The sequence below is a fragment of the Porites lutea genome, chromosome 2 (assembly GCF_958299795.1).
Source record: "Porites lutea chromosome 2, jaPorLute2.1, whole genome shotgun sequence".
Classification (NCBI taxonomy): Eukaryota; Metazoa; Cnidaria; class Anthozoa; order Scleractinia; family Poritidae; genus Porites; species Porites lutea.
In genome coordinates, this window is record NC_133202.1 from 19,636,642 (window position 1) to 19,662,581 (window position 25,940).

General features: G+C 40.6%; 1 protein-coding gene across 1 annotated transcript in view; it reads right to left on the bottom strand.

Moving 5' to 3' along the window:
* LOC140927969 (probable ATP-dependent RNA helicase DDX52) overlaps nucleotides 1-25,940 on the bottom strand; it is a 138,576-nt gene that overhangs the window by 32,087 nt on the left and 80,549 nt on the right. Inside the window, exons 15-16 of the mRNA XM_073377672.1 lie at nucleotides 15,997-16,111; nucleotides 3,792-3,867 (exon numbers count right to left, since the gene is read on the bottom strand). Of these exons, the coding sequence (XP_073233773.1) occupies nucleotides 3,792-3,867; nucleotides 15,997-16,111 (191 nt within the window). The remainder of the gene's footprint in view (nucleotides 1-3,791; nucleotides 3,868-15,996; nucleotides 16,112-25,940) is intronic.

Consider the following 25,940-nt stretch of genomic DNA (forward strand, 5'->3'; position numbering starts at 1 on the left):
AACTAATGAATTACCACCTGTCAATGGGAAATGTTTGTGAAATGGATCTGATACTGGCAAGGGCAGGTCTGTTAGAACTCGCTGATGATCAGATCAAGAATATGACGGTTTGTCCAGTCCATCGCTACACTTTGGGAAAATACTGGCAAGCTCCAAAGACCTGCCAGTATCCAAAACATCACGGGAAGAAAATGGAAATATCCGGAACACATGTTATTAATTTCAAGACTGCAAGGGAAATAAAAAATATCTTTGGAGAAGCCGTTCCCGTTGGCTCGCGTCAACACTATCAGACTAGCAACTATAACTGTTTTATTCTTTCATTTTATACTTAACATATCACAATTAAAAGGTTTTGTCTGCCTTAACATTTCAACTAAATACTTTCGTTCATAATCTAATTACTTAAAAGCGAGCTATAGACTGAGGGGAAGTCTCATTCTATATATTTTCTGAACGATAAACAATCGATCCCGTATTTGATAGTATTTTGCAGCCAGAAGATCATTTCCAAACAAATAACATATCAAATGATCTCAGTTTGGTTTTTGTAGTTCATTAGCAATAGTTCTTTGCTGTGCGTCATCTATAAATCTGGTCGCTGATTTATAGCCTTTATAATATAATTTCCAAGATGGGATATAAAGATATAGCTTCTTTTATCAACTTAGAAGTACATCTGGTATTTTTTAACAAGTCTTTGCAGGTTGCAAAACTATTTTTTGTTTCTTTTTGTTACTAGCTTTTTCACAACGTGCAGAAAGAAACACCGCAAAGAATTAGATCGGAAATCAGACTGGCTATACCCTGACGGAACTGAGGGAGATGTGCTGTCGGGAGAGTAGTCGTTTGGTTGTTATTTTATAAAAAATACACACATGGTTATCCCGTCAGGTTATCCTATGGCAAGGCAACTAAGTAGCAGCCTTTCCATTTCTACCGTGTAGCATGAAAATTTTGCGGGAGTTTTATTTTGCGGATTGGCAATTTTTTGTGGTTTGCGGGAACAAATTCTTGCGGTTCAAGATGACTGACATTTCTGGTGGGAACCAATTTTTGCGATTCTCTGTTCAAGTAGCAGAATATTGAAGTGGAAGAAACCTTGATATGGTATTTTCAACTTTTATTTTACGGTATGTTGAGTCAAAGTTCACTCTACTTACATATTTAATGGAGAATAATACGGTAATCACTGTAATATCTTACGTCACAAAGGGACTGAACAACAGCAAAACAAAACAAAAGCCTATCCCTACCACACACAACAAGTCCAATAAAAGCAGAGCTTTAATTTGACTGAAGGGAGTTAATTTTTCCGGCGTTTTATTTTGCGGGGTTTTTTTTCTGCGGGAACTAATTTTTGCGGATCGAGGTCAATCCGCAAAATTCTCAAAGATTAGAACCCGCAAAATTTTCATGCTACTCGGTATTCTCCGCAGACATGCTAAAGAGGCTGTTGTGGGAGCCATCGGTCGCATGGTCACTTCGACTCCATTTCTTGAAGATCAATCAACGCCAGCTTCCTGGAACACCATGCTGGACTCCAGGGTCAGAGGAGGCCTCTTTTACTTCACCCGTGGTAACCGATGCAGTCGGCAGGTATAACGAGGCGATGGATACAATTGCGAGTCTTACTACACAAGAACAAGTAGAACGCTAGTCCCTTAAATATCAGCAGAAACCTTCATTCCAAAACTTCAGCGATGGGGAACAGTTGAAAGTTGTAAAAAAGGCTAAACACGACTGCTTGCACGTATGTAATGTAATTGCCCCAAGTAACAGGGAGGAGCTCTTCGAGTCAATGATGTCTGTACAAAGAGAATTATTTGATAGCTCAGCCCCCGATGATCTTGTGGTACTCATGACTGCTTAACGAGAGAACACAAAGGCCAGGAATTTAAAGAAACAGATATTGTGCCTTTACGCTCATAGATACCCTATGACCAAATTGAAGAAAATTCACCAGCCCTACGGAAGTCTCTCTACACCGGAAATAAAGCAAGCACGTTCTCATGCTAAAATGCACGGTCCTGGGACCATCACTGAAATCAAGACGAAGCATCGCGTACGCCTTGATATGGGGAAGGTCGACCACTTTGTAGAATTCATTGATAGACTGTATTTTTATCAGGATGTTTCAAATGGTAACAAGGTACTCACCTTAGATAATGGTGACAGAATTGAGATGCCTAACGTTGTAAGGATCCTTACCAAGTCTACAATGATTGAGCAATACATGGAGTATTGCAAAGAGCAATGTCGCGAGCCACTCAGTAGGTCAACTCTGTTTTAAAATATTGGAGGTTCGAGAAGCGTCTCAGAGTTAATTGCTCCAGGGCGTAGAGAATACGGCTGCAGATGGTGCTGCAGGCTTTCAGACTATCGAGACGCTGGTTGAAACTCTTGATAAAGGAGGAATGGAAAAAATAGTGGTGTCTAGGTATTTGCCAAAACCTACGCGATGCTAAACGCTATCTCAAAACTGACTACCGTGTGCACTGTCAAGAGTATTAATCTACTTGCGTTGTCCACTGTAGAAAGTCTGCGCTTAGTGATCCTGTTGATCCCGAGCTCCAGCATCCTTGTCCACATCAGCATCAATCGAAGCTGAAAGATATTCTAAAGGAAGTGAGTCCAGCGACTGAAGGTCATCATGGAAGCCTTACAGTTCCAAACAACGAGAAGATGTCCTTTACGACTTTGACCGTGCACAGTCAGACATCAGACGAAAACGCACATTGTGCGCTCAATAAATAAGGAGAAGGTGAAACAAGATGCACTAAAATCAGAAGACCCACAGTCAGCCATTCTGATCATGGAGTGGGCTATGAAGTTCCTCCAAATAAAATTTTGTGAGAAACAGTCTGAATGGTTCGGAAAAAGAGGGTTGAGCTGGCATATTTCCACCCTTATAACTAAGAATGTTGACTCTGGAAAAATTGAGCTAAAATCGTATGCTCATATCTTCGACTTTTGCCAGCAAGACTAGTACGCAGTATGCTTGATCATCGAAAACATACTTGAGGTTGAAACGAAAGAATATCCCCAGATTACCCAAGTAGACCTAAAGAGTGACGAAGCAGACTGTTACCACAATGATGCCGGAAGACGAGTAGGCATTGAAGTAGCACGGTATTGCTTTTCCGAGCCGCAGTATGGAAGAGATATTTGTGACAGAATCCTTTGTACAATGAAATCATCTATCCGACGACATTGCAATGAGGGACACGATGTCGTTTCTGCCAAAGACATGCGTGTAGTGCTCTCAGAACGCCCTGCTAAAGGTACAACTGCCTCCGTGTGCGCAATTAATGAGACTCAAAAGACAGTCGAAGTACATAAGATAGAAGGTTTCAGAAAGTATCACAATTTCAAGTTTGAAGTGGAAGGAATTAGAACATGGAGAGCTTATGGTGTTGGACTGGGCAGGTTTATTCCTTACCGAGAAGTCATAACTGAACATCAAGGTCCTACTGACCTCATTGTGCATGAGAACTTCTTTTCTCTCAAAGAATCAATGTTCATCAAAATCAAGGCCACTTTTCTACTTCTCTATAGGAGAAAGTCCCCTCTTTTACGCTTTACAGACTACCAAGCAACAGACAGATGACCGAATTACCGGATTGATTGCCAATTTGATCTTCTTCCTGCTTGTTGGAGAGGCAAAACCTTGTTGTAGTACAGATGTATTCAATACCTTAACTTCCATTCAAACCCCCTTTTCTATTGAGGACATTACAGTCTTGACCGGTGTGACAAAGACTAATCAAAATAACTTGCACCACGTGTACCTCCGTAAGTTGGTCGCATCGTCTTCTGTAAAAAACGTAATCGCTTTGCCTGGTCTCTCAGCACGGCCTGTTCTACCTGTAATTAAATGAATACGCATATCATCAAAATAAACACGAGGCTAGGATGGAAATTACTGTGCAGTGAATAAGCATAGAAAACACTTTCTTTGTTATCCACGGATAACCGGCTTTGTGCGTTTTTTAGCTCTTGTTGCGAACTGCAACATTCATAATACACCAAATACTGCACAGTAGTACGTAGTGCGCTTTATTTGAACTGAAGGATGCTTTTCTAAAAGTTCTTTCTTACTCAACAAGCCTAAATGCCATAAACCCACCGCTAAAAACACGATTACAATGAGTCTGTGAGGGTCCGAATGGGGTTAACCGACTAACGACAAACGGTCAACAGTTTTTTTGCATGATTGTTTTCTAACTTAGAAAAATGTCCAGGTCCTTTTAGTGGGCTGTATTTCACCCAAAGGTTACCACACTAACCACAGTTAATGATAGAATTTCATAAACCGTTAAAACATTTTGTTTAAATCATGGGCCATACTTAGAAGACGAGACTGGTTATGGAAGGCGGCAAACATCAAAGCTAAAAACACTGGTGCTGCAGTTTCATCTTGAAAGCTAAAACAAATATTAACCTTGTCATGTGCCATAATTTCTACTTTAACAAGAATCTTGGATGTAAGGCCGTTGATAATCTAACTTTGTCAAGTAGCATTATTGAATATTTTAATTGTTTTTTATTCTAATTGTTGGTTTATTCTTTTATTAAAAGACCACACAAGCTGTAAGCTTTGACTTTCATCATGTATACCGTGCGGCATGAAATTTTTGCGGAAGTTTATTTTTGCCGATTGGCGATTTTTTGTGTTTAGCGGGAACTAATTTTTGCGATTAGGACAGACTGGTTTTTCTTGTTGGGAATTAAATTTTGCGGTTTTTAGAAAGTACCCGGTACATAACATTGATAATATTTTCGTTTTTCTTGAGCACGTGTAATAGAAACACAAATTTTCAAGCAATAAACCATTATTTTGTTGTTTCTGAATGAAAGAGACGAGTTGCGATTGAAAAGGCACGATTTCTTAGTACTGTATTTTTGTGTAGCGAATTTAAGTTGGAGAATATTTACTCTGGAGTAAATTTTTTGCGGGAAAAATGTTTGCTGTAATTGTTATTCGCGGGAACTTATTTTTGCGGATCGCTGGAAAAACCGCAAAAATTTCGTGCCACACGGCAAGTAAAGGTTGTATGTACATGTACAGTAGTATATGGCGGATTGAAATGTGAGGAGTTTCTCCGACCTCACGCAAATCAAACTCTTCACATTGTTAATCTTCCATATACTACTTCGTGAACAGTGCCCGCAAAAAAATAACACTGTTAGAGGGCGGGGCGCCTCGCCAGTTCCGTTTCGCAATACCCGCTGTAGTTCCGGTGTCCTCACCGATGGTCTAATGAAAAACGTGACTGTGACGTGACTGTTGTTTCAGGAAGTGGCAACTACGGAGAACACTTTGCTCGCATTTTACCTTCTCGTACTTCTAGAATCTCGTTCTTTCGTAAAAATGTTTTCAATTCACCCGCTTTTATGTGAGATGCAAGCGAAATATGATATGTAGGTTGTATCTAATTTCTGTTCAGATTTACTCTTTTAATATACATGATCCATTTATGAAAGTTGTGACTACGTTTTTATCTAAAACTATAACCTACTTGTTTAAACGCAGAACTTAGATTGACCGCCGAGAAAAGAAATCATGCAGGTAATTTATTTTGTCTTCGCACTTTAAAAGTTTCAAAGTTTATTCGAAATGATTGGTGTGTTTTTCTTCTGACGTAACCTTTTTTATGCCAGTTTTTATATCGCATTTGCTGAATGAAAATGATATAACATCTTTGAGATAATCAAAACTCGGCATGTCGATAATTCAACAACTAGTATATCAGTAATCGGAGAAGTTCATCTTCGAAATCTAATAAATGAACTATTACTATTTCTGCGGAAAAATAAAAACTGTGCAACCAAAACTTTGTTAACCATTTTCACTCGACGTTGCCTCCGTAAACACGGAAGTATTCGTTCATTATTCTAAAGATAAGATCACATGCAAAATACTGGCAGCCGTAGTTCGTAGTCGCTGTGTAACTCTGTCGCAGAGGTAAAATGGGAAAAAACGGCTACCACTGCTGCCTCCCTGTCAGGATTTTTATTTTTTGTGACGTGTCACGTAACGTCACGCGTGACAATCACACAATAGATGTAACGTAATGTCACACAATTTGTATTTTACACAAGCAGATTGTGATGTTTTAGGAACGATTGCCAAAGAAAATCACTTTCTGTTTTGCCGGACGTAACAAAATCAATAATTATTGGAAGGTTCAGACTTTTCGAAAGAAGCATTAATGGAATTGTGTTTGGCAGTGAGTAAATTCTTTCGTGTTTTGTTACTTCCAGGCTGAGTTTTTTGCTAAGGTTTGTAAGCAAAGCAGACCCAGCACCACAAAATGCTCCAACAGCACCAAGAGGGGCGCTAACAATGATTCCAGGGCATGTAAGGCTCAAGGCAACGCCAGCGGTCGCGAGAGGGGCCGAGAGAAAGCCCAAACCGATGGCGGTGTAGCGCATGGCGGTCTGTGCTTTCTTGTATTTTTTGGTGACTTTTCTGTAGTTCTTTATTCTTCGGAGATTTGTTTGTCGATGTCGCCAATTCGAGACAACCGAAAGTTGCCAGGCGGCAACTCTGGAGAGGGTCTCTCAGAGGGTGCCCTTGGCAGCATGTTCAAAGAGGACATATACATTATTTGATTGCAAATAAAATTTTATGCGACAATTGAACCATGCATTTAAGTAATGATTTGCCATTACGTGAGGAGAGGTTGGGAGCTTGGTACCGAGGAGAAAGTTTTCAATTTTGAATCCACCATGATGTGCACAAATAATGTCATAGTCGATGTTCTAGTCATGAATCTTCATATAATGGATGTTGTGGTTTTGATTTTGTTGACACTATCTTTTCCACTGACCCACCTTCCCCCCAGCTCCTGCCTTTTTTTTCTTGTTCAGTGGTGATGTTAGTGTTGTGACGGTTTGATTGCCCTCACCTTTGCAGGCAATACATGTTTAGTAAGAGTTGGTATTTAAATTTTGAATTAACATTCTGAGTTTAATAAACAGGCTATGTGTTAACTGTTCACATCGCCATAATACTCCATCATGTGTGCGAAAACAACATGCTGCTGGAAGGGATTCAAACCGAAAAACTTTGCAAGATTCACTTGAATGCAGGCAACAAAAACATCGGGTGTGGATGCTGTCAAAGCTCTTGATGCTGCTTTTGGCAAGAACTACCTCATCCAGCTGCACCACCCGATTCTGGACAATAAGACGATTTTCTTCCCACCGGCCCTCTACAACAATCTTGTTTGCGAACTGACGCTTGTGGCGGCTTCACAGGTTGTGAAAGGCTCAGACGCATCCAAGCTGGTCTACAAGCTGACAAACATTCAGATGGAGTTTGAGACAATCCGCAGCTAGAAATTGGCAGACGAGGCAACCAGCGTGTACAACAGCTGCACGGAGTTCACATACGATCATATCATGCAAGAAGAGGTGGTAACCTTTGCAAAAGCCATGGACAGCAGGCTCCACATCAGAATGAACCCTCAGTGCTGGGCGCTCAAGGACATTAGATCCAACAAGATCTACAATAATGGCATTGAGGCGCAGGAGATCAGCCGGTACTTTCAGCCCAAAGACTTCTCCACCAAAATGGCCCTCACAAGGTTCCACACAGACCACAAATTTGGGTTGTTCATGGACCTTCGCTCCATGGTACGGCGTCTGTCTTGTTAACACCAAAGACAGTGTGTTCCTTGAGATCGACAGAAAGACATCTGGCTCTGGAAATGTGAAATGCCACATTTTCACTATCAGCGATTCTCAGATGAACATCATGGAGAAACAGCTCCAGTCTGTACAGTATTAGAATGCATGGATCCAAACAACACTTCTTTTAATGTCCTGATCATGGGGCTCACAAACTTCAGCAAAACATAATATCTTGTGAGACTGCTGCAGGGCCCTTTTTGAGGCGAGTCGGACTACATGGTTTTCATATGCTCAACCTTTGTCCACAACAAAACCTGCGACGGGTTTATAAATCACAACTTGTGAATTTGTGTCATTAACTGCCCACAAGAAGTGCTCGAACTCTGGCTTAAGGTGAGCAGTTATTTTTCCCAGGGCACGAACACGCTAGTTGTTTTGGACCATTTAACTGCCATGAAAGATGTGAAAGGCAGCACGGGGCATGCAGGCATCAGTGTTTGGGTTCTGACACAGCAATCACCAGCATTTCAAAACCATTCTGTGAAAACGTGGCTGCCATTGTCTTGTTTTACACCCCTTCAGGCAAATCCATGAAAGCCATCTTTGAAGACTACACTGGTGAGTTGCCCCCCAAAGAGTACAAGGAAGTGACGGCAGAGCTGAAAAACGAAAAATTTACTCATCTTGTCTTTGCCGTGCACCACCCTCTCGGAATCAAAATTTTTAGTTAATATATAGGTAATGTCTGAACAGGAGGTGCTCAATGAAGTCATGCAAATGCTGGAGGCCACTCCTGATAGCTCGAAATCCTCCAATTTTCCTGTTGCGCTCTCTGCCAACAATGTTCCAGAATAATGCAAGAAGCTGGCTGTGCTTGTTTCCATGGGCAAATCCAAAGAGGCAATTGGCACCCAACTTTCTCATGAACAAAGACAAAGTTGTGGAGAAATTCTACAAACGATATGAGGTATACATGGGCAGCAAGAACACCAAAACGTTGATTTAAAGTTTTTTTACTCTTGGAAGCAAGGCGATCGGTATGGTCGCGAAAATGGATGACGTGGAAGTTGTGCAAAAGCATCTCCAAAAAGATATTTATTATCAGCGAGAGGCCATTATGGCCATCCTCCTGTGAACCCCAGCTTGAAGTGACCCAGAGCCAGAGCCAGAACCAAAGCCCAAGCCCAAGCCAAACTCTTCGCTTAATGGATTCAAATTTTTTCACATCATATATACGATGTCTGACAACAAGTTGGTCGAAATTGCTTTCAACACCGCAATGCTTTACGGCCTGTGGACAGTTTATTGGGACATTGCCAACCCACTCACTGTACAAACTTCCGATGAAGTGGTTCACCATATCAAAGATATTTTTCGACCACCTCGATTTGATACATCTGAACTGGGTGATATCCCAGGCAAGGAATAATGTTTCACATAAATAAGGTGTCCGATAAACTGTTCTCGATGCTGCAATGCTCACCGACTTGGCTGCCGCTGTTGGCTGGGTTGCAAAAAAGGCAGTCTAAGAAAACTTTACTGCTCACCCCAGCAGGAATGCAATGAACTACGTGAAGTTCACCTTCTTGATGGCTGCAGCAATCGCTCTGAAGCAGTACCTCGAGGATCAAAAAATCCTCACAAAAAACGTCTAAGCTTTTATATAGCATGGCAAGTGTTGCAATCAGGGTTGTTGGCACTGTTCTGAACGCTGTGGCTTTCATTGGTAGAAATTATCTGACCCATCTTCTTTTTGGCGATGACGCAAAGTCCGCCCTTGAGGCTTACCAAGCCGCTTATGCCAAAAACAAAAAAGAAAGAATGAAGCTGCTTGAGCAAAAGCAAAGAACTGGTAAAACAAAACTTCACTAACACCGACCACACCTTCAAGCTCTACAACCGGATGCACCAAGATGAGCCACTCATGAACCCCAGTGAACCAAGGTTTTCTAACTTCTACTAGCCCAGTGCTCTGCAAAAACAAGGCGAACTGATTTTTGTTCGCATCAGCGCTCTTGTAGTCAGATACACTGCCTTTTGATCGTTATAAAATCTCCTGCAGACAATGTTAATCATCCATAAAATCGTGAAAAACTTATCTTGTTTCCACCACTTCTTTCTAAAGAACAGAATCCATTTATATCTTTTTTCATATTTTCAATATAACATGGACACCAAGCTTTTGAAAATTTACTGCAGCCCATAAGGTTACTGGAAAGGCATCAGCACCATCAAAAAGCTTGCTGCTGCTGCAAAAGTCTCCGAAAATGATGCAAAAAAATGGCTGATATGACAAGACTCTTGGCAAATTTCTCTTCCTGCGCTAAAACACATTCCTCGACCCAAATTCGATGTGCCCACAACAAACGCTGTTAACCAGGCAGACCTTCTTTTTCTTCCACACGACACTGTGGGGCATGGCCGGGGCTGAAAAACATACAAATATGCTTTGACTGTAGTTAATGTGGCCAGCCATTTCAAAGAGGCTAAGCCCTTGACCTCCAAAGGCAGTGCTGAAGCTGCAGGTGCTTTTCAAAAAATTTACAAACACGGGCCTTTAAAATGGCCAGAGCTTCTTCAGGTGGATCCGGGACTTGAATTCATTGACAAACATTCAATGTGGGTGGGTGGATATTCACCAGGACTAGGCAATCATGGAAAGATTCTACCGCACCCTGGCTGAGCGCCTGTTTGGACACCAACACGCTAGCAAAATGCATCTGCCCGAGGACCAAAGATCTTCCTAATGGGTGGGCAGCTTCCCACTGTGGTCTCAGTCCTAAATGGCGAAGTCACCCACTTGACTGGCAAAAAACCCGCTGAAGCTATCAAAGAAAAGGCTGTTTATTCCAAACCTGCAACTTCTTTCAACAGACCTGCCAGGGTTTGTGAAAAATGGATCCCCTCCTTGGCGGTTCTGAGCTATCTCTACACCCGGCGAACTTGAAGGTGGAAGGAAAAGAGCCACAGATGCGCTCTAGTCTGAAAGAACCACATCAAGAAAAAACATTACCAAGCCCAATGAACTGATTTGGTATCATTTGCACAACAGCCCCAAGCGTGGCTTTGTTCGTGAGGAACTTCTTGTCGTACCTGTCCACACCGAGCTGCCGCCCATCTCATAGCCCATCCCACAGCTCCCGCTCCCAAGACTCCTCTTCCTCGATGTGGTATACTGGTGGCTTGGTGTCAATTCCGTCTTCCAAAACACAGCATTTGCCATAATAGGCACTCTGCCCCAGCTTATCTTGTTCATAAGTATACATCACACCTCCGTTCATTCTCATTCCTCTGTTAGTGGTGGTATCTACCCGCTTCCAGCGCAGCATTGCACCTATTCCAGTGCAGTTTAATTAAGTGTTGTTGAACCCCTTTTGAGGACAGTTTCACCTTTTCTCCTTTTTCATTTTTGCCAAAATAAAACTTCCTGCAAAGAGCAATCACACGAGTGCCCTTGAATCCGACTTTAACAAGCCAGGCTCACACTCGTTCCATTTGTTCCAATAGAAACATGTTTTGCATGTGTAAAACTTGTCCCACAGCTATGGGTGCACCACCTCTTCCAAAGAATCACACGATAAAGCGAAATACAAACTGTATCTGAATCAGCCCAGCAAACTTGTCCAGACAGTCATAATGAAATTGCAGAACCCACAGCTTGGCAAACAGATAGACTGCTATCCCCACCTAAAAGGGCCAGTCAATGTACACTTTGTGTTTTCATGTCTCGGTTTTGTACTCGTCACCAATCTCGACCAAATCATTAAACGACACTGAACGGAATTATTTTCTCAAGACGCTCTCACTTTTTGGTCGTTTGCCTTTCCAAGGCTTTGATCACCTTGGCATAGGCACTGTTACCCAAAAACTTGAATATCATTGTCAACAGTGCCAGCTATGCTTTTTGGTCGCCATTTCGCCTGTTTTCTGTAACTTTTTCCACAAACCATTTGAAAGTCTTCTGAGGCACATAGTCAATGGTTCGATGCACCACTATGATTTTCAAACCGTGCTCAAGATACCATTTCAAGAGTGGGGCATACAACAAGATTTTTTGGGCTGAAAGGGCCGCAACCAGCTTTCGTTGATTGTACATGGGCTTGGCTTGCTGTGGACCAACTAGTCTTTTATGTGCTGCCGCACTGCTTCACTTGAAACCGGTTTATTATAGAAAAGCGATGGCATTTCTTCAAACTTCTCCCACAACTCTCTGGGGACCTCACTGTCCACTTCGAAAAGCCAAACCATTTTTCTTGCAAAATATTTCAATGTTTCCTGGCTCTTGCGGCCAATGCACAACAACCTCCTTACCACACGGCATGTTGCCTACAATTGTACTCGGGTACAGGACGTTGGCATTGTAAGCAAGAACGTTTTGACACAGTTTTAATTTGTACGAGTGAATTTTTGTGATACCAGCCTTGTGTTTTCAAGAGAAAACAAGGCTCAGGCCCCTGACAACCGTGTTTTCAGCATTTCATAAGCCTCCTTCACTTGGGCGTACAACTCCAGGCCATCTCTTTGATTCTATGTACCCTGCAGGAGATATTTCATCAAAACCGCCGCTAGGGACACTGCGTCTTTGAAAATGTTGATTCCCAACCCAGTGTAAAAACCTTGCATTGCCTCCAAGGCTTCTAGAAAGGGCTCAACATCAAGGTTGTTGTAATACTCCCGCCAATCAGCGAACGTGTTCATTCCCCTCTCCCCAAACAATTGCTAAATGGACTGATAATCCTCCACTGAAATACACTCGTTTTTCAGTTTGAAATAAAGGCAAGCCCGGATAGTCCAGATTATGGTAACTGTCGAACCACTCATACGGTAACCATGATTTGCTAAGTTTGGCTCTGTAAGTCTTAACCCATTGTACATAACTGGTGTCAGGGTTTAGGTAATTAATATATAGATTTAGCCAGGGCTAAAAGTGAGGCTCCCATTAATAAATTTATAATTTAAATTAAACAATAAACTTGTATTCGAATTCCACAATTCAGTTAACTTTAGAGCACATTTATGTGACTTGAGGGAAAGGCTACCTGATTTTAGAGAAAAATAATTTGCAAACAGCCCAAGAGTGAACCAAATCTTACATCGAGTTGATAGCCTCATATGTACACCCAAAAACTGGTAATCATCTTCAATCACATTTAAGAGCCATAATGGCTCTTGATCACCGTAGATTAATTAGTGGAAAAAAAATCAGGCCAACTTTTTTGCGTTCGACAAGTTTACTTTGCAAAATCTTGTCAACAAATCTGGGTGCGTGTAAACCAACCTTTTATACCATTTATACATCACATCTGAGGTGAAACAGTAGTACGAGGCACTGTTTTTATCATACCGGCAGACCTCGGACAGAAAGCAGTATTTCACAATACAAATTGCCCTCATTCAATATTCATAAACTCTTAACCCATTGTACATAACTGGTGTCAGGGTTTAGGTAATTATAAATGTCCACAAACTTGACCAGAGGACATGAACATGACCTTGTCTTGTTGGTTTGCCACTTTGACATCGTCAAATTGTGCAACGTGGGTCACAAAATGTTTCTTGATTAAATTTAGATCATAGCACCCTGAGTTAAAACCCAAAATGGGGAATTGGAAACACCACTGGTTGACCAGATGTTGCTGCTGCTGCGGCAAGAAATAAAAATCCTCTGAAATGTATTGCTGCATGTCTTTTTGGTTGGTGATACACCTTTGCACAAGCGCCTCCCAAAATCTCCGAACAAGCTCTTTTGGGTGTGTGCTGCAAATCTGTTCTGGCTCTCTGTTTTAAGTGTCTGCCAAAGAAACAGACATGGCACATGCTCATTTTCAAAACTCAGACAATCCGTCACCTTTTGATGTTTGGCTGCATTTAGCATTGTCTCAATATCATACATGATGGCGTGCCGAAAGGTTTTTACCTTTTCTTTTTGAGATAAATTGGCATTGTGTGAAAATTATGTTCACAACACACGACTAATTCAAACCCCACTTCAAGGATAGGTTTTTTCTTTTCAGCGTTCATGCATACTGCATCTCTCTTGTCAACCCTCTCTTTCCTAGTTTCTTCTTTACAAAAGTGATCGTTTTCTGTTGCTTTTCTGGATAACACTTTAGACATCCATGCCATCGGCAACACCGTGTTTCTTTTCAGACAAAAACCATCCACGTGATAGCTGGCAATCACCCTTTCTCCCCTGTGGCTACACATCTGGTGATGAATATGTAAGCCCCTATTTCTGGCCTCGTGTTCCATCCAGCTTACTGCCTTTCCACCACAACACTTCTTTCCTTAAAAAGCTCTTTCCATGTGCTTTTTTGGGGATTTCAATTTGCTCTCTTCGACACACCCCTTTGGTTGCCCCTTTTGTGCCCCTCTTCTGCATGCTGCTGCAGTGGGGCATGCTTGGGTAAAACTTGCTTGACACTCGGCACAAGCATGGTGTTTTGTTACTTTGTCAAGGTTTGTAATCCGAAAAGCATGATCTTGGTAAATACCAACGTTTAGCTGGGGTACCCCAGTTTTGTCAAAGCAAGAAGGCAAATATTTTAACGCGAAGGTACCTTCGGCATCAACATTGTATCTAGCAATGCCCTTCTGAAAGTGGTTTTCGGTAAGGGGGAAATGCCCCTTGCGAATTTGACGTCCTCTAACAGAGAAGCCACAAAAAAGCTTTCAGCCAGAACATGGTTTTCTTTTGTGCTGTGTTGACGATGGGCCCCTCGATGAACTGCAAGGTAACTAAAAACACAAACTTCATTGGTCCAAGTATCCAAACCTTTTTTGTTTTGAAGCCAATCAGGCAAATGCCCCACCCCAACATGCAAAGGAGCTTGAGGATCCTCAACAATTTTTATTTCCACCATAAGAGTCTCCTCAAAAGACCATTTCATGTCGGGGTTATCGACGTTTTCACCCTAGTCGCGTTTTTCTTCTTTCTCTTCCAACCGTTCTTTGCTTCCGCCATGTTATCAAACCAAGGGCTTTTGAGGTTTTGATACCAGGCCACTGTTTCCCCAGTTTCAATATTTCGAAGGTGATAGGCATAACTGTGTTTGATAATAAAACTACTCCCCACAGTTTTTTGAATCTTCTGAGAAGCTTTTTGTTCACATTGGTCAAAAACCGTAATTTTATTCGACCTCTGTGTTGATTTCAGCCAGGGTCTGGCGTCCTTCTCCTTGTTCTCCTCCGCACGTCCTTCGAAAATATCAACCCATTTTATGGGCACCCTTGCTTGTTCTTGATCATCATCATCAAAAGGGTACTGTACCCTTAAACTGGGGGCGTTCATGATGCATTGAATGAAAGGGATCAAACTTTTCCAACCCTTTTGCAGGCTTGGTTGGTGTTTGGAATTTTCAGAAATCTTGAGGGACGCGTTGGTTGATACTTATGAGGGAAAAGCGGGTTTGAGGGCAAACCCAAAAGTTTTAGTTTTGTGTCAGCAGCAATAGGTTCTACTTCTTCGCTCAAATAAACATGCTTTTTTGCCGCCATTATACAACTTGTTTGTCATTGTCTAACTGGTTCTTGATATTAAAAAAATGTCTTCAAACGTGACTTTAGAAATTAAAGGCACGAAAAAATCTGTGCTGGTTTTTGCTTTATTAGCAATTGGGGTTGGACGGTTAATTTTTTTTTACTGCCCAATGGTGGCTCTTTGTATTGGTTACACCCTGGGCAGTATTGCAATTTTTTCTGGCTCGGGTTTTCTGACAGCAGGCGTATTTGGCACCTGCAAGAAGCCCAAATCATTCCCGTGGGCCCTGGAAGCGCGGGGCTAATACCCTAACACTGGAACTACAGCGGGTATTGAGACACAGAACCGGTGCAGCACCCTGCCTCTGACAGTCTCTTTTTACCGGGCGGAGACCAAACGAATGGGAGGTCTCTGACCTCACAGAATCAAACTCGTCACATTTTAATCCTCCATATACTGCTTGTACATATGTAAAGCTCCCTGACGGTGTTTTTTGCTCACAAATTGCGAGGGAATGAATTTATGAATTGATCACTAAGATGAAAACGATAGGAATGCAATTGAACGTTGTGTACCTTCAAATGCACTTGAACTTTAACTCATTAACTGAGATTTACCAACAATCGGCAGAGGTTGAAAACCTTATTTGACAAATGACAGAGCAGTGAACATTTTAACTGACAACCGACATATGAACCCCACCCCCATCTGTTTATCAAAAGGCGACAGACAAATTTTTTTTCCCGTTTAGCACATGTTAACAAAGTAAATGCAGGAAAAAAAGGGCTTGAAATTTTTACAAGCAAGACTTCTACGGATTAAAAAAGAGGGAAGAGAATGATACTTGATAGAGATACAGAGATACTGTTTTGTACCTATTCTGTGAATGTATGCCACTGATGATGTAGGAAAGTCATAGTTTATTACTAAATTAACTCCCTTGAAGTCAATGCCACGGCCCATAAGATCAGTTGCTATAAGCACCCAAATCTGCAACAAGAAAGAGCATGTTTTGCGTAAACTATAAGCAAGCTAACCATTAACCTACATTTTGTTTGACCACTGTAGACAACTTTTCAACTTAGCAACTGAAAGAAATTTTGCACTGCTACGCTACTAGCGGTGTTTCATTAGAGATCATAGTACTCCACAGCATCTACAGTACTACCCCGAAAGTAAGAATCTAGTTTTTAAGAACCAGTAAGGCTAAACTTTGCCAGTTATACCCCTTCTGCACAAGAACCTGTTTTGGTACAGGAAAACGGTGCAATATTGTTCAAATTAGCGTTAAAAGAACAAAATTTGTCGGAGGTATAGAGGTCAATACCCTGAGCAGTTCTGGATAGGACGTCACGCCACAAACTGAATACTTTCAGTTCTCTAACCATCGAATTAATTATCTTAAAAACACCAAAAACATAGTTCCTAAAGTACGGGTACGAAATTTATAACAGTGATAAAGTACACGATAGTGCAAAGTATTACTCATTCAACCACGCCCTCTGAGTACTTCCAGAGTTATAGATGAGGAATATATATTTATAAAAATAGGTAAATTAAGCACTGTTTAAGCTTGTACAGTATTTTACTCTTGCATGTGGATGTGTTAACGTTGTGAATAATTCTAGATAGGACGCCACGCCCCTTTTCACGTGCTTATGGAATCCATTATATAAAAAGGTCAGGAAAAGAGCATTTTAGGATGGAATCAAAAGATTCAAAATGTCACGGTGGTTAGCTACATTGCGATGTGCATTTCTATGGATGGAACCACGCCTTTGGTGGATACTAGCAGAGAAATAAATGTTACATTGGTATTACTGAAAGTGCACAATAGGGTACCAAAAATACAAGCACATGTCATTTTTCTGTACCTTCATCGCATCAATAGTATTTATAATCAATCTCTATATCTTAAATGATACCACGCCCTTTATTGAATACTTCCAGTTGGAAGAAATGGCACGGCGCTCTACCTAATTTAAAACTGAATGCTCTGGTATCTCTGGCTAACGAAAATATATCACAAGGCCGCCGGAACCTTGGTCGCATTGGTCAAAAGTTGCGTCCTCTGGAGGGTAACTATAAGGACCTCTGAGTGCTGCATGAAGTTGGACCTTCAACCCTAGGTGTCCCATGGGGGGCGGAATGTTTAGGAACGAACGTTGTTTTGGTAAACACATTTCAGGATTTCAGTTCAGTCTCTCTTGTGTTTTCCCACCAATTTTCAAATGAAATTTCCTTGCACGGGAAAAAAGTAGCACGTGCCCTTTAAGTGTTGTGAAAACGCTTAGCGTAAGGCTTTTGTTTTACTTTGTTGCACAGAAGTTTTTATTGTCTCGTCTCATCACGCCATGCAGGCTTTTTAATATGAAAGGGAAATAAATTGTTCAAAGTTGATGTTAAGACACGTAAAATTCACTGTGCTGCCGCAACATTGAGAAAAAGATGTTGTGAAGCATGCATGAGTGTGGGTTTGCCACTATATGTGATTTCAGATATATACCTGGATTTTTGGAAACCAGTTTAGCAAAAATATCAACCCATTCTACTACCTGGCAATTTAAAACAATAAACTCATTCAAAGGCCAATTAAAAGCCTTTATCTGACGCCAGGCAGTAAGTTAATGGTCCCTAGAAGCATTCCAACAAGTCCAAATTTAAAATGACAAAAATTTTAGAACATTTATTCAGTAAATTGACTTCGCAAAGTTTCAAACCGGCGTTTCAGTGGCATGTCAGTCTAGAAATGTTTAAGTTGAGTGAACTGCAGGGAAAGAATGCCTTGTTAAAGCTTACATAACAACTTAAATAGTTAGCAAAACAATACTTTTTCGCGGTTCGATAAACAACAGGATTCTGCATGGAATAGACAATAACCTGAATGAAACATAGTGCACAAATTATCACTTTCTTATCTGCAAAAATCGGCATATGGTTCAATGCCATCAGAGGCCGCTGAAACTAGACCTAGATCCAATTATCCTGAGTCGAGAGTCGCTTTTCCAAGGTACAATTAGCTAAGCTAAACACCGACGAAACAATATTGATAGCTGGCACAGAATATTTTGGCCAAACAGCAGCTCAACCACGCGACCACATACCTGTCAATACCATGTGGAAATCACACAATCACACACTTTCGCAGCACTGATAAGACTATCCACAACCAGGCATAATCTTCTCACGTTTAATATAAGCGAAATATCATCAAACTCGGAAAAACTGAGCCTATTTCCAGATAAACACCTCTGGACTTTTCTCTAACACTCGTCTTATTCAAGTTCCCGGATGTAGAGTCACACAGTTGGTGGATCACCTTGGCGCGGGTCAAAGTTCACCTGCAATTTTGCTCTCACCTAATTAATTTGACTCCTAAAGGTTTGTTCCTGAGGCCAAAGACTTAGTGGTCACCTTAGAAAAGCGAACAATATCGTACCTTTCTCTCTCAGCCCGGATCAGGGTGACTGATCCATCTAGCCAAATGAAACAAGAATATAATACGATATTGGACAATGCAGACTCTGAGAATGGTAGTAACTTTGTCGCATCTCAGAGCCTCACATGATGCTCTCCGGGAAACTATTCCCAAGGTGACCAATATCTAAAACTAAACTGCTAAACGGCACCGAAACCAGCTTTAGGCGTGCACTGTTTTGAAATAACTGTCCGGCCTGTGTCAAACAAAGAATTGTGGGTATGGAAAAAATAGGGAGGGCAGGTAAGATAGTAATTCTGTCTACACTCACTTCTACAGAAATCCCTCTCCAGAAAACAAGCAAAAAAAAAACGACATAAGCAAACAACACAGTAAACAAGCTACTAAACAAGGGAAGTTGAGAAAAATTACAAAATGTTTGCTAACCCGGTTTTCATAACTCCAGGAGTACATATTTTTTAGATACGTTTCAGTTTTGTGAAAATTGATTCTCGGACTGCAAACCTGTAAGTACTCAATAAAGGGCGTGACCTCATTTAAGATATAATAATTGCATGGAAATATTATTCACAAGATGAAGGTACAGAATTATGACCGCGCATTTTTGGTACCCTATTGTACACTTTCAGTAATACCAACACAATATCTATTTCTCTGTAATTTTCCCCTAAAGGCGTGGTTCCATCCATAGAAAACACATCGCAATGTAGCTAATCACAGTGACATTTTCGATCTTTTGCTTCCATCTTAATATATAGATTTAGCCAGGGCTAAAAGCAAAGCTCCCGTTAATAAATTCATAATTTAAATCAAACAATAAACTTGCAATCCACAGATCAGGGCACATTCATGTGACGTTTGAGGCAAAGGCTAAGTGATTTTAGAGAAAAAATAATTTGACAGTCCAAGAATGAAACAAATTTTACATCGAGTTACCGTATTTATTCAAATAAGCACCCAACCTTAAATTAGCGCCCACCTCGAATAAGCGCCCATCCTGAAGGCAGAAAAATTTAATAAGCGCCCAGCCTTGAATAACTGCCCACCCCCAACCCACCTCCCTCCCCCTCAAACTAAAACTCAAATAAGTGCCCACCCCCTTTCTGGTCCCTCCCATCCAAATAACCTTAAATAAGTACTTATAAGAGACTTGCCCAAAGACGGAGTTTTCTTCAGAGTATTTTACAGAAACCTTGCTTTGTTACATCTTCGCATTTTATCATTACCATTAATTGTATTGTTGCAAAATTAACATACTAGACTTGCTGAAAATGGCGAAAATTTAATAAGCGCCCAGCCTCGAATAAGCGCCCACCTCGAATAAGCACCCTCTCTCAAGGTCGAAAAATTTAATGAGCGCCCGGGCAGTTAATCAAATAAATACGGTAAGTCTCATGTGTACACCCAAAAATAGCAATCATGTTCGATCACATTAGATTAGGCCTGGAAAACAAATAGACCTATTCGTGTATTGTATCTGCATTTGCTGTTGCATCATAATGTGGCCTTCACCAGTCTCTCCATCATCGCTCCGTTTGAGAGACTATGCATAATTGGACAACCCTAAAATATAATTTTAAGAAACACACGCGCCACGATAGTCCTTGGTGGCAGCCAATTTACACATTGCATTCCTCTGTCTAAAAGGGAGGCCAAAATAAAAAATCAGGCTGGATTTTTTGTGTTCGACAAGTTTACTTCACAAGTAAATCTTGGCGACGTATCTGGTGGCATGTAAACCAGCCTTTTTAACATACTTTTTCTCATCACGTTTCAGGTAAACAGTACTATAAGGCCCCTTTTTTTATCATAAAGACCTCGGACAGAATTTGTTCTTTTTTGCCCTATTTAAACCTATAATTCTGCAGTTTTTCACAATTTTGCAAGACAAATTGCACTCATTCAATATCCAGGACGATCAAAGCACATGCTTCCTTTGTGCAACAAATTATAGTATTGACCACATTAGAAAACGTTTACATGAAGAGAATTTCATAATGCCGGGACTTTTCAGTTAGAAAAATCTGGTCCTATGTGATATGCAGGTAATAATTATGGGCTTTTAGTGAAAACAATAAAAAAATTCCCAAAATCACCTTTTCGGACAGCCGGACGGGGTCTGACTTTTGACAGGCATCAAATTTGCAGTGCGATTAATAGAGTTACCATTTACGCTTCAACATGATAGAGAATTTGTTGTTTAGGTTTTATTTCCCTTTATTTATAAAACTGTTTATGGTTTTGTTATGTGTAGTCTTTAAAAGCGAGTGATATTTACGCGCAGCATTTTGAGTATCCCTGCATGCGATGTTTATGTTCGACTGGAAACAACCGGTGCAGCGATAAAAATTGTGAGAGGGACTACTAATAATCAATAAAATAAAGATAATTCGGTGAAAACTGTACAGAGACAATTTTCATTCACAAAGACAAGTATTGAGAGTATAGTGTCTCTGAAAATCATGAGTCAGGTAAGCATACAGTGGAACCCCACCTTACGACCACCCCGTTTATAAGACCACCTCGTTATTACAGCCATATTCTTTCAGACCAAACGTAAAAACCATTGAGTCATTTTATTATTTTGTGGACCCCGTTAGTGTGACCACCTTGTTATTACGACCACGATTTTATGACCCAACGGTGGTCGCATTAACGGGGTTTCACTGTAATCTTATTTATGTTTTAAGCCGGCTTCCCGGTGTTTGCTCTTTTTCAAGATGAACTCGAGGCAAGAAATTCGCTCAGAGCTTTCTGTTTATAGCCAAAATCATAACTAAATATTCTTCGGAACCTTTTCTTTGAAATTGCGGTCACAAAATGTCTAAAGGCTTGATACTATTGTAGGTTAGATCATTGCTTGTATATAAACTTAAGCCACACAAACCATACACTCAAGGTCATCATTTGTGTTCCAGAATGGCTTGAGACTTTTCAACCCTCTTACGCCTAAAGCAAGGGCAAGTGGGTAAGCTCATTTTTGAAAACGATGCCATCCGAAATCGGATTTCCAATGACTTTGACAAGCGGTGTATTTGTCAAAAAGCGCACTAAACAAACCAACCATGAATTACAGAACAATCCTGATAGCAGCTGTATTTCATTTTGTACGTCAAGTAGAAGAAGACAGTTTAAAACATCACAAGATGACACAAAACTCTGTCACCTTCAGCTATCGGTAAGCAAGTTTCCAGACGCTGCATAAATTTTCCGCATGATCTCACCTGTCAAATTTTGACCAATCAGAACATAAAAATTGGACGTAGAGCATGATCAATACATGTCAGTGAGAAAAGTCAAAAGTGATTGCCTTGCCGATTGCCTTCCCTGCATGTAAAAGCCGGTTGAATTTTCGCGTCTGAGGTCAGTTCGAAATCAAAATTTTAAAAGTGCGGCTCATGAACATGACTTATTTCATATGCATTTTAAAAAAATTGGACTTGAGCCTACGATCATTTGAAAAGTAGCAACTTGTCAGCAGATAACTTCAAAAAAACACTCGAACTCAGTGGGTCGATACCTGAGCCCACGATACGGTCAGGTGATATTGGTCAGCAGAAACACTATTTTGACAGCTGTCAATTAATCAAAATATGGATGTACACTATCAGGTTGCAGGCTCACAAAACTAGCTAGAAAGTGTGAGATTAAACATTGGTATGCCTGTGGTGCAGATGGACGAAAGGTCGGGTGGTCGGTGTACGGTCACGTGATTGCTGAATTTTCTAGGATGGATAGATTTTCTAAGCTATGGGGCTTCGAATAGAGCCCGAGATCAAATAAAATATCAGTAAAAAACTTTAAAAACTACGCGACCTCAATGGATAGAAAAATGAGCCCACGATACAGTCAGGCGATGGTGGTCAGCGTATACTCTAGTTTGACAGCTGTCAATTAACCTTCATTAGAATGGGGCATATTCGAATTAACAGACTACGAGTGTGAGTAAGACATATCTGTCCAGCTTGTAGTGGAAAAATGCCAGATCGTGTACCTGAGCGAACCTGAGCCCACGTTATTAGTTTTCTGATAGTGGTCTGCACATGTCCCATTTTGACAGCTGTCAATTGACCTTAATTTGGCTTGCCATTATAACTTTAAACGACTGTCAGCCCTGTCCGGCGTAGTTTCGTTTTTATGTTGAATTGGTAAGTGTGACATATTATATCAGCCTATATGTAGGGGCAAAACAACTGGTCTTTCATCTGACCCCGCGAGGTGGTCATGTGATAATTGTCAGCAGATGTCTGATTTTGACAGCTGTCAATCTAATTGTACTCATACGGATGGCTTACATAACTGAAAGGCTAGTCAAGTTGTGCAAGATCTATTGTGACATTTGACATCGGCTTACATGAAGTGTGTACGGGTGGGCGGGCGGGCGTACGTACGCTATGTCACAACCAAATTTTCTCGGATGGATAGTTTACCAAATCTTGTTACTCATGGCGCTTCCCTGCGCGTGCTTCGCGCGAGCGAAAGCTCCGCTAAAAATGCTCATTTCTGCCTTTTTGTATAATCGATCTCATAGCTGCAGAACTGGAAGTACTTGAAAAGAGGCGTGGCGTCCTATCTAGAATTATTCATAACATCAACACTTATCCCTGTACAAGAGTTAAGGTATGTACAAGCTTAGACAGTACGTAATTTACCTATTTTTATTATAATTATTCCTCACCTATATATCTGGAAATATCCCTCAGAGGGCGTGGCTGTATGAGTATTACTGTGCACTATACTGTACTTCATCACTCTTATAAATTTCGGACCAATGCGTTAACTTTAAGCTTGTGTTTTTGCTGTTTTGAAGATAATTCATTCCATGGCTGTAAAACTGGAAGTATTCAGTTTGGGGCGTGACGTCCTATCCAGCTTTACTCAGGGTATTGACCCCTATGCCTCTGCCAAATTTCGTGCCTTTAACACCAATTGAACAATCCGCATGTTTTCTACACCATTTTCTTCTACTATTTAGCCTAAAATTTGACATAGGTTCATATTTTTAAAATCTATTTGAAATAATGTGTATTCTGAATGCGACCTTCAATCATATTTTTTTTATTAAAGTCAATTCCATAGATGCTTGGTGCGCAGATTTTTCTATAACAAATAGTTTTAATAACACTACCTTCTCTTAACTACAATGTATTCAGAAAATAAGAACATACTAAAGAACCAATACCCTAAATTTGTGCTACAGTAAAAACCCGCATATAAGAACCCTTTATCACCCCGACTTGCAATAAAGAACAGGATTTGTAATATCAACCGGATTTGTATTGAAAATCAACGTGATGTGTAATAACAACAGGATTTGTAATAAAAATCAACCTAATAGGTAATAAAATAACTAACCGCATTTTAAAGTAATGTTTAATAAACGATCGGGAGTGTTTTATCGCCGAGTGGCTTTATACCCCGATAAAACAAGACCTGTGAGTTTATTGAACGACTTCAAAAATATTCCTGGAAAAGTGTGTCTCAATGGAGTTAATAACAATGACGCTTTTGTGAACGTTGGAAATTAGCATAGGAAAAAAAGACTACATATGAAATTATTATGTAAGAATATGAAATCTCACACTTTTTAGAAATTTCCCAGTCTACGAACGACACTAACCGAAGAGGACACAGCGTCTTGTTCAAGAGCTTTTCGGAAATTGAAAATGGTACCCCAAAGTCAACTATTCCACTGAAAAAGTATTCTTTGAAAAACATTTTCTGGAATGGCCGAATTTTAGGTAAACAAAAATCCAGTACTAAAGCCTTGCATATTCACAACTGGCAAGTCTTGAGTGCAACGCTTGGACACTGTTATAGCCACTATTACCACTGTGTCACTGAACTTTTGGCTGATTAAATTGGTGAAAGAACAAAGTTTAATTTTTTGCAATAGTAAATTTACTGTGTGTTATTTTGAAAGAACATTAAACATTCACCCACCATTTGTTGTGTCATTTGCTGTGCTGATAATTAAGAGGCCCTGCGCCTTAGAAACGACTGATGATTTCTGGCTAAAAATTAAAATCCGCCGATTTTTATCTTCAAAGTAGAGGTAACCGAATGCTATTTAAAAATGAATTTCTTTCACTTCAGTTTTGCTTTAAACCAAAAATATCGAGCTGCAAACTTGTTACGTCTGATAGCAGCATAAACTGTCCCAAAATATGCCCTTTCAAAAACCAGTTCAGGAATAATTATCGCAACACAAAATAATGAGAAAACTACACAGTTATGAAGAAAAGGCCTTTTAATGCAATGTCATTCGCTAAACATCGAAAAAGTGTAGACATTAGAAGGATATACGTTACGTTTCTGGAAAAACATTTTTCGGCTTAACTATATTGACCTTGTACACTTCGGCGAAACACGTCTCTGTTGCCAATATGGCCATGGATAGCATGGTAAATGTCACTTTAAACCTTGCTAGTTGCTCAAATACAATCCTAAATAGAGCGTTTTCACTGACGTGGCCAGCATCTATGCTAATTTATTGGAACAAAAGAAAGCATTTCCATGAGAAAAGAGTTGCCTCTCAGAGGATTTTCTTGGTACACCAACATGGCCGCCATTTCATGGTTTTGGAACACCAATATGGCCGCCGTGACGTCATGTGGAAACGCTCTGTAGAAGGATATGGAATGCAAAGACAAAGGAAGATGAAAAATACGTAGAAAAAGAAAATAATTTACGTATACCATCTGCTACGGTCAGTTGAATATTGAAATGTTAACGCGTGACAGCACTCATATGCGGCGGAATCCAAGCAAATGCCTAAAATATAAATAAAAAACCCAACTCTTTCCGTCGCCAGAAATCGTGAAGTGAAACAGTTTTATATTATTGCCATGAATGGTGATGAATTCAGGTGAAAATTAGCCTCAGATACTCTCCATTTAGTACCTTTGTGGGCTGCATGTACTTTGTTACATTTCAACGGACGTTACGGGTCAGCTCTTACAAGGGTCAGCGGACGTAAAAATAGAAACAAGCAGGTAATCATGGTGAATGCCTGTTCTTTGGCCAAAAAAGGTCTCCTGGACTGCGGATCCTCACGTGGTCTGTATGAATGTCGAGATGATGTAACTCACATCCCAAAAATTGTTTTCCGTCGCGTGCAAACCTTAAAGAATCTGAGGTCATCCTGCAAAGGGCTAGCCTCGACCTTTTGTCACACGAAGAAGTGAAAACATTACGGGTTTTTGCTCGCCATCGCTATGGTCTGGGCAAGTACTGGAGAATTTCAAAGTTGTGTCAGTATCCAGGGCACAAAGGACCACCTACCAGTGTCAAAAGTCGTGCTGTGATCAACTCTGCCATGACCAAGGAGGTGTTTCAGTTGTTTGATATATCTGTTCCGATAGGCTCACTCAAGAATAA